This window comes from Mizuhopecten yessoensis, unplaced genomic scaffold, assembly GCF_002113885.1.
Source record: "Mizuhopecten yessoensis strain PY_sf001 unplaced genomic scaffold, ASM211388v2 scaffold716357, whole genome shotgun sequence".
NCBI lineage: Eukaryota > Metazoa > Mollusca > Bivalvia > Pectinida > Pectinidae > Mizuhopecten > Mizuhopecten yessoensis.
This window is the reverse complement of record NW_018480076.1, coordinates 1,196,809-1,206,508: the sequence shown is the minus strand read 5'-3', so window position 1 is coordinate 1,206,508 and position 9,700 is coordinate 1,196,809. Positions and strand designations below refer to the sequence as shown.

Here is a 9,700-nt window from a genome sequence, read left to right as displayed (position 1 = left end):
GCCCGCCCGCCCGCCCGCTCACGTGATAACATAATACATCCCCGTCTTCGACGGGCGTATAAAAAAGTTGTGCAACTAAATTGTTGATGTCATTAAAGACCATTATAAACATTCAATAGTAGCTGGAAGTTTGGAAATTAAATAATTCATCTGCTTTATGGAAAGTTCAGCCATGTTCACCTGACCTAAAGCTCTGCTTTGAACCGTAAATACAATGTATTTTTGACCAGGCCCGTTCAGGTCTGTGAGGGGAAGAAGGGGATCTATATAATTTCAATTCCTCCTGAAAAAGGATCGAAGCACTATGGGGAAGGGGCACTAATTATGGCGAACATGGTAATATTGATTTGGAAAATGACTTGTACCTTGTAAACATAGGTTTATAAACTGTAGTAGGTACTGGGCACACAGATAATACTTACTTGGCTCTCTCTCTTGAAGTTCTGTACAATTTAACTTCCTACATAAGAGAAAATTTAAGATTTACTTTAATTAACATATTATTGACTAAAGTCAAAAATCATTTAATACATGTATAAATGACATATTGTATTGCTGCTTTAACTTAACATTATATATTTTTTCAATTACCGAGTTCAATGTTCATATTCATCTCCTCGTTACTACTGAATATCAAGCTGTATCATGTGACATATGTATGAAATTACAGTTTTCATTTTAATTTTACATTTTCAGTAATAGTACTAGACAAGTGATGTTATTATAAATAGTATGAACATTACATCAAGCATGTAACAATTATTCTGATGTGATAAAAGTAAAGAATCAGTCACTGTTGAAGAAATATATTTACCTCATACAAAGCAGGATTATTGGGTTGTGCTGAAAAAGAAAAATTGTATTTATTAAACTAAAACGTCTTTGTATGTTACAGTTAAGTATACAGGTACTTCAATAATCTTGTTAATCTTTGCAATGATATCTTCCATGTAATTCAGGTATTAAATCAACTAATATTTCTATCTCCTGTTATAATATTACACCAAGTTGCTCAGAACTTGCATGGTCTCTGGTAGCCTTGGATGAAAAAAGATGTGATAAACACCCAGACCAGTTACATTTGGTGGCAGCAAGTGAGTATATATACCTGGCCAGAAATTCTGATGGTATATTCTTAAGTGAACTTAAGTGACTTCCTGTAAACAAATGAACTGGATATAGTCACTACTACCATTAGTCTTATTAAATTGTTGTAAAAGGCAATCAACTATACGGAAAAATACAACAGCCAAACCAAGAGACCTCGGAACTCCAGACAGAAAACTCTAGCTACGTATACACATACAGTTACTCTATACACCAGTGATCACCCAACACAGTTCCAAGACAATCCTCCCTCCCTTTTACAACCTTCCATGGGCTTATTATAAAATGATTACCATTGTTTGTTTGTTTGATTTTGTTTAACGTCCTATTAACAGCTAAGGTCATTTAAGGACGGCCTCCCCTGTGTGCAAGATGCATGCGTGTAGTGTATGTGTGTGTATTTTGGGAGGCTGCGATATGTTCGTGTTTGTCTGTCCTTGTGATAGCGCGGAACTGATGCCGACTTTATAGTGATTACAATTGTAATTGGGTGTACTGAAGTACAGGATTAATGACTGCTTGTTGAGGTTTTACTTTCAGTGGATCTATATGAACCAGGCAACCTTTCGACTTATAATATTACAATTCAATATGTCATAATAATACTGCAGATGGGTAATATAAGCCACAGTTTCCTAATTATGAGGTTTCAACGCCAGACTTAAGACATTCTGACAGATATGTAGATGCCTGTCCAAGTTTCCTTTGGCTCAAACACCATACTAAAGACATTCTGACAGATAAAAATACCACACAATAACCAGTGACATATAAAATACTTTTATACTGTTATACTGTGCATGTTTATAACATGCATGCCTTATTTGCTGTTTAAAAAAACTAAATGATGGTCACACTATTAATATTAGCTCATTCTGGTATCCGAGTTCTTTCAATATCTCAAAAAGAATTCGAAAAAGTTACTTTACAAAACAAAGACAAACTTGTTTCTGTTTAGAACTAGTTTTCAATGAGAATGCATGGATTTTTTGTCAATAAGATGATCAGCTGTCAAGAGTGAGACTCAGAAATCAGCTGTTTTGGTAGTGTAAATTCAGTCCTCTTTCAGATATACCTGGATTAGCTTGTGGAACTTGAGAAAACATGCTCATTTTCGGTCTGTTATGGCACTTCAATCTCAGTCAAACACACACGTCAGCTTTAACTAATGAAATTGTTCCATCATAACTGCTTTGACAGTCACTACCTTTCCATTATGAATCACTTCCGGGAACTGGCTTTGGTTATTATAAATGAATCAAAATAAAACGAAACGTAATTTAAATAAAATATAGCAATATAGCACTGTATATATTTTATTTATATTTTCTTCCATCATAATCTGGAATTTATATACATGGTTAAGACGGATATTATTTTTTGGTATCTATTGCTAATGTATAATGCTTGTTCCGTATGTATTTTTATAATATTCGGAAGTTATATATATCCATCGCCATTTTATCTTGAAGCAGCGACACGAATCGCAATGGGAGGATCACAGAGTGTATTTACCGAGGAAGAACTCGATGATTATCAGGTGAATATGCTGATGACACTAACCTTGATAAGGTTGACATTTTCTCTTTCGATTGACACACTTTTAAACTCAATATGAAACGTAAACGCATCGGTACGTATTAAATTAAGGTTGTTTACAATGGTTGTCAATCAATGTTGACATAACTAAATCGTGACCCGAAAGTGGTTCGACAGTTTAAAATAGATTATAATTGAAGTGATTGAAAAACATGGCCACCATTTTTAGAATGGCTATTGACTAACTAAATTGTGGTATCTGATTGTTAAATTAGTCATATGTTTTAAATTAATTTTATTATCTGACATTACACCTGGAAGTCACAGACACTTCTCAACAGAAGTGGATCATCAGATTTCCATCTGTCAACATAATGATTGTAGATTAGTATTGAAAATTGAAACTTCCATGAAGTTGTATCCTAGATTACACATGTAAAATACCAGGATCGAGTAATATTAGAGAATAAACACTTATGTTTAATCCAATTCATAAGGTAATAAAATACCAAGCCACAGTTTAGAGCACCACACGTACCTATCACAAATGAGAAAAGAAGATACTGATACATTAATATAAAGCAACTAGCGTTGTGGAAATCCAAGGCCTTCGACAAGGTTAATCACAGCCTACTCATCCATAAGCTCCATGAGTACGGCATCCAAGGCAGGATCAATACATGGATGCAGAACTGGCTCTTGGGGCGTTCACAAACGAGATGTGTGTGAAAGTGACGATTCGTTTCTAAAATCAGTTTGAAGAGTGACCCAGGTGCGGGTCGCTTATTTCCCGCATATTATAGAGGGCAGGAGTTCTGACGTTAATCGACGACAGACCGATATAAAAAAGGTCGATAAAACGTCAGAATAATTCGAACTAAGCTGCGGGGTACGTGACCTGCTGCCACAGAAACACCTCCAGCGTCTCCAGCATTCTCGGCGTACTTGGTTGGAGATAACTCCAGAAAAGACGCCATGACGCTCGCCTGGCTATGTTGTACAGGACGGACCGAGGCCTAGTTGCGATACGTAAAGGCGGTAGACTGCTATTACCTCGCAGACTCGGTAGATCTATCCATGCCAGATCCTACCAGCTCCTCACAAGCAGGATCGACACAAGGAAGATGTCCTTCTTCCCCAGGACGGTGAGAGACTGGAACGCCCTCCCGCCAGACATCACCCTCGCCAACACACTGGACGCCTTCAAGGCCAGTGTGTCAAAACTCTGAGGTCCTTTGTTTTTATCCAGTTTTTAATTAACTTTTTAACCTTTGTGTCAGTCCAGCGCACACCACCTACGAACATAGCAGAATCTTCAACCTGTTGAAGGAGGCTTAGTATTACCAAGCAGAAGAAGCATTAGTATCTTTTTTCTCATTCATGATAGTTACCTGTCCTCCGCCCCATCAAAACATTTAGAATGGCAATAGTCTGTTGTTTCAGCTCTATTTAGGCAAGTTCAAACCTTTTATTCTAAAGATGAATGAGTTGATGATATACATTACAATTGGTTATCAAAATAAGTGCTTGTCCAGGCCTCAGTTTTACTTATGACCTAAAGGTTTTCCATCGGAATTCAAGACATTATTAGAGTGGAGGGAAAATCCTGAGTTGTTGAAAGTGTCCTTGGTACGAGTAATGTTTTCCTGCAGACAATTTAAAAGGAATTTCGTTAAGATATGTTTGTGATACTGGGATCAGGACTGAAATACTTGTGTGTCCCAAAAGTTAATACAACCCATTACGATGTTCTTACTCACATGTGTACCTGACAGGCTAGTATAAAATATCAGCACTGTACATTACTGTTCATCTGGCAGGTTTTGAAAAAAAATCTACCAACTCAACATAACAATTTCATATAGTAAAATTAATATTGAAAAACATTGTCATACAAATAAAATTTGATAGTGATGGGTGTTGGCATTTGCATACTTGCCAACTCTCCTTATTTCCATTTCTAAACTATTCCTATATTCTCAGATCTAATAGTTTCTTCTGAGAGAACAACTCAAAATATGTCATTTTAAAGGGGTTATTTTGTACACACCAATGACCATATATTGGATGATTGTCTGTACTATGGAAGTTCATAGTTTACCTTTTAGGGTTGGCCAATCAGATTGTTAATATGACACTACAGCTAACATGGCAGAAATCCCTCAAGTTTCACAAAACAATAATTATAACATGATCATCAAGTATTAAATTAATTTCTGTAGACGTGATAATGATATAATTATTATAATTGGTGTATTGTTGAATTTTTTCGTTACTTATTTAAGTTTGTATGAATTATTTCAGGAGCTGACATACTTCACAAAAAAGGAAATCTTACAGTAAGTAACATTAATGCATTTAATAACAGATTGTTCTGAATGGTAGTTTTTCTCTGGATGGCTGTCTTTCTCATTGGAATGGTTTTTTTACCAAATTATATCAGCATATTGGAATTAATATTGAATTGCTGAAAATGAAAGGTGAATAAATTTACATCAAATAAAACTTGTCCAAATTTATTGAATTGTGTAACAGATAAAATGTATTCAGGTCTGAAAGCTGTTACTTTTGTTTGGTCATAAATGTATACCAACTTGGAAGTATGAAAATAAAGAGACATAAATAACACTGGTCAGTCCTGCTGTTCACAAAATAAAGTAGTTTTAAGTGAATGCCTTCACAACATTTCAATACAGACAAAATAAAAGTGAAATACTGGGACAGGGTTAAGTATGGACAAGCATTGACCAAACCATAATATCATGCTACACATTCTATACTGATAAATGTTTATATTTGTGTATTCAGTGTGTACAAGCGCTTTAGAGAATTGAACCCAGAGAAGGTATCGGAGGTTAACAAAAATGTACAACTGGATAATGAAACCATCTTGGAGCTCCCAGAACTGAAGGTATTTCTTCATTATTGCTTTATATATATATATATATATATAAACATCAAATAAAGATCAGTACGAACAAGCCTAAGAAGGCAGAAAGGCCTAGCGGTTGATCTTGGATAGTTGTCATTTTATTCTATAATAATAATTTATCTTTTGGCAAAGCATAGTTATCCTCGACCTAATTGCAAGTCTACTAGAGGTCTTTATGCTTATTTAGTGGAAAATTGAAATCTGGAAAAGCTCTAAGTAAAACCTTATTAACGTAAATATTGGCCATGATTACCTTACAGGTGAATCCTTTCAAAGACCAGATCACTAAAGTATTCTCGTCTGAAGGGAATGGAGACATGACATTTGAGGATTTCCTAGACATGATGTCTGTCTTCAGTGATAATGCACCGAAGAATGTTAAAGTTGAATATGCGTTCAGGATCTATGGTAAATACTATTAGAAAAGTCCACCTTCTTCATCTGTTGATGCAGCCATTTATCTTATGTAGCTAATAGTATCATTTACATTTTCTCATCAGAGGTTTTGGCATGATTTATAATTAAGTGTCAAACATGATAAAAAAAATATACATGATTAGGATCTTTTAAGCCTTTGTCAATACAACAATTATGGACTGAAATGATACAAATACTATAAAACCTATTATATCTGATTCAAATAAGTCTGCTTTTTCTAAAACTAGGATAAATAATTAAAATGGCACTTCATAACCTAAGACAAGGATGTGCATGTTCTAATGAAAATAAAAACATGTAAGGACAAATATAAAAACTTCTGTTTACAAGGGTACAACTACTTAAACTGTTTAAACTCTAGCTTAAATAATCTGTTAAATTTGTCTTCCCCTTTAGATTTTGATGGAGATGATATGTTGTCGAGCCGAGACCTAAAGGAGGTAGTTGACCGCCTGACAGGAGAAGGTCAGAAACTGGGCGATGAGGAGATGCAGCAACTCATAGATAATGTAAGGTTTTCCTTAAAATTATCCATTTGAGATCAAAAATGTTTTAGCCAAATCATTATATTATGAATTTCATGTTACACTGTAAGATTGTATATAGTATTATCATGGATTAAGTGAAGTGCAAGTGCATGTAATTAATAAATATGCTTCAAGCAAAAATCCAAAATGTTGAACTGTTCAGCTAATTACGTGGTGATCACAGATTTATCTAGAAACCCCCCTCCTTCCACTTCAGTCATGCATATTCCTGATGGGCAAATCCTCATATCTTCTTTAAGTAGTATTTTATATACTTTTGGTACAGAGGTTGATGATAATATTTTTTTCACAGATATTTGAAGAGGCTGATCTAGACGACGATGATTCACTTTCTTTTGCCGAGTTTGAACATGTCATTTCCAAGGCTCCTGACTTTGTAAAGTAAGACTTTTACAGATTTCTAAATTTCAGAAAAAAAATGTTGTTAATCAAAGTGTATTATAAATAAAAAATATCAGGAAATATCACAGTATAACGATATTCCTGATATGTATGTAACTAAAATACCGACCAAAGTACAATTGTAGTAACAAATCAACTGCTGCACAGGACTTTGATATGTGAAGTTATTGAGTTGATTTATACATTTGTGTGTATAATTATGACTTCTTCCTTTATTACAGCTCTTTCAGGATTCGACTATAAAGGACAATGGACAGATACAAGGGACCAGCCAATAGACTTTGGCCGACAAATGTGACAGTGAATTTGGCCTGAACTGCTGACGACTACAATATTGGACACTGATATAACATTGTGATATAGATCTGTGGTGTAGCGGACACTCATTATGATCAACGCGCATGATTTGTTTTTTTACTCTCTTTTCATTTCATTTCATTTCAACAAATTTTATTCAATGACGATACATGAATGGGATTGAACAACAGGCTAGGCAGGCCTATAGCAGTTCTCTCCTGATTGTCTCATTTATCCCAGTATATTTCTCACATTTCCTACTGAACTCCTTGTGAACCTGGTCTGTGTCCTCAAGTCCCTTGACCTTGATAAGGCCATCAGGACTAAAGTTATTGTCAAATTTATGGGCTTCTTTAAAACGAGAAATTTGCTGGTGTTATTTTTACATTTTCCGCTATTAAACATATTGGTGAATTCAACTTGCAGACACACAACTTTCAACTAAAGAGTTCAAATATATGAAAGCATTAATTGAACTAAATGTTTGAGTTTAAATGGTGTGAAACCTATGCAAAAAGAGCCATGTTTCAATTGATGTTTGGATGGTCCCAGATATAAATAATATGCATAATATTTCTTTTGTTATTAGTCCCGAATTGTGTTTGTAAACATTTGTATTATATCAGGAAAGCAATACGTTATAGATGATTCCCATTTTGTAATAAGAAGAAATCTCTGTGAGTTATGACATCAAAATGCAACATCAGTATGACACCACTTCCATTGCTGTTTATTATAGGGGGTAGCTAAGACCACTAAGACAAACACACATTCCATGTAATTAGTCATTTCCATATCAGCTATATCTTTCTCTCCATTTTGGTTTTGTATTTTGTTGACTTTTTTTATACCACTTGTAAATGATGGTTAAAATGTATTTTTGCAATATATGTAACCAGTTTTGTGTACCCTTAGTAAATAACATATTTGTTACTATTCTGGTAGTTTAATCACTTGTAATTGTATTTTGTGTGTATATTCATTCATATCTAAAGCAGGTTGTGCCTTTCAATACATTATATATCTTTATACGTAAAACACATTTATTCTTGAAAACAGTTGATACATATTTCAATTACTCTCATCAGCCACTTTCTATTTCAGTCATTGATCATGTCAAAATCGTCACTGCTTTACCCTACCACATTCATGTAAACTAAAAGTATGATTATAACTTAACCCTTTCATCCGTATGTAATTTTAATAAACTCTACCCTGCATTGAATTGGATAAGTCCATTATGGTCTACAGTGGTGAAAGGGTAAATGAGTTCCAACAAACTGTATGTGGTATGTGAAACAAAGATACTGAAAGGATTCACCTGAAAGAATGTATAATAATGGCCAAAATTTATGTAAATAAGGCTTTACTTAATACTGTTTGATAACACATCTCAGAATGCCAGGACTTTACATACCAACTTTAGATCTGCTAATTCAGAATTTTTATGTCAATTTATATTTATTAGGGAGATGAAGCAAAAAACCCCAGAGTATTGTGTATCAGAACACTTGAAAGCATCCACACTGATATCTGTATCTAGTATTCACGAGGCATTAGAATACTGTTGAACTTGCACATTGCACATAGATCGGAATATACTGACTAGCGTTGAAACAAACAATAGTATCCATGTTGGTTGTTGGTTTCATTACAGAAATGGTAATTATTCATATGCAATAACTTATTGTGACATAGACAATCTTACACGAGATTGATGATGAGGCAACTTTGAGATCACATTGTTGGAGCGTCATTGCAATCGTTTTACTCCGTAATCTACAAAAAAAGCTGCATTGCATTGACAATGAATTGTGAATTGAAATTTTTATTTTCAAAATATTGCAAAGCATTATACCCGAGATAGCTGCTCATCTACATGGTACTTCTATGCACAAATGGTCAAAGCTGCTGGTAATTCTAAAGACACAAATTGTTTCAATTTATTCAGAGATTTTATATTGTACATAATTATTTTATTTTGTTATCCTAAGAAATCATGTATGTTATTGTTAAAACCAACATTTGTTCTCAAATTCATGCAAATTTGGAAGATTGCTGGTTGATTTTCCAATTTTCAAATAAATACTTTATTCTGTGTTTCACATCTCAGATGTAGTGTTTTCTGTGCACCTGTAGTAATCCTGTTTCATCATTTTTGGATTGGCAGGCCCATTGAGCCTTTGCCAAACTATAGAGATCTTGCTTGCATGAGAAGGCAAACAACTGCCTATATTTTCTTGTTGAGTTATTAATCCGACATAAATCAGACAATAAAAAATGCTCTTTGACGTTAATAACAACCTCCGAACGTCAAAACACCTATTAGTGTAAGACCTATTTTCCCAGCTGATTTTGAGTAAGACATGCTACATCTGTAGTCCGATGCCAACATGACTGTTTAGGTCACCTGAGTTGCTCAGATAACCTGTTGTGG

At 34.4% G+C, this 9,700-nt stretch overlaps 2 protein-coding genes across 2 annotated transcripts in view; one reads left to right on the top strand and one right to left on the bottom strand.

The window, feature by feature from the left end:
• The window catches only part of LOC110443662 (vacuolar protein sorting-associated protein 28 homolog), a 9,639-nt gene extending 7,296 nt beyond the window's left edge, over nt 1-2,343 (bottom strand). The window contains exons 1-3 of the mRNA XM_021488021.1: nt 2,183-2,343; nt 815-843; nt 423-460 (exon numbers count right to left, since the gene is read on the bottom strand). Of these exons, the coding sequence (XP_021343696.1) occupies nt 423-460; nt 815-843; nt 2,183-2,219 (104 nt within the window). The 5' untranslated portion in view covers nt 2,220-2,343. The remainder of the gene's footprint in view (nt 1-422; nt 461-814; nt 844-2,182) is intronic.
• A 213-nt stretch (nt 2,344-2,556) lies between these two features.
• LOC110443681 (calcium and integrin-binding protein 1-like) lies at nt 2,557-9,369 on the top strand. Its single transcript, XM_021488049.1, has 7 exons — nt 2,557-2,647; nt 4,951-4,985; nt 5,455-5,557; nt 5,839-5,986; nt 6,413-6,525; nt 6,857-6,945; nt 7,188-9,369. Exons 1-7 carry the CDS (start codon nt 2,597-2,599, stop codon nt 7,207-7,209), a joined length of 561 nt encoding a protein of 186 aa, XP_021343724.1. The 5' UTR covers nt 2,557-2,596; the 3' UTR covers nt 7,210-9,369.
• The last annotated feature ends 331 nt before the right edge of the window (nt 9,370-9,700 follow it).

What these genes read in the sequence shown, in the direction of transcription:
- LOC110443681 (XM_021488049.1), top strand. Translation starts at nt 2,597, where the DNA reads ATGGGAGGATCACAGAGTGTATTTACCGAGGAAGAACTCGATGATTAT. An exon ending in ACAAAAAAGGAAATCTTACA is followed by an intron (nt 4,986 to 5,454) that starts GTAAGTAACATT and finishes TTGTGTATTCAG; the next exon opens with TGTGTACAAGCGCTTTAGAG. An exon ending in TGCAGCAACTCATAGATAAT is followed by an intron (nt 6,526 to 6,856) that starts GTAAGGTTTTCC and finishes TTTTTTTCACAG; the next exon opens with ATATTTGAAGAGGCTGATCT.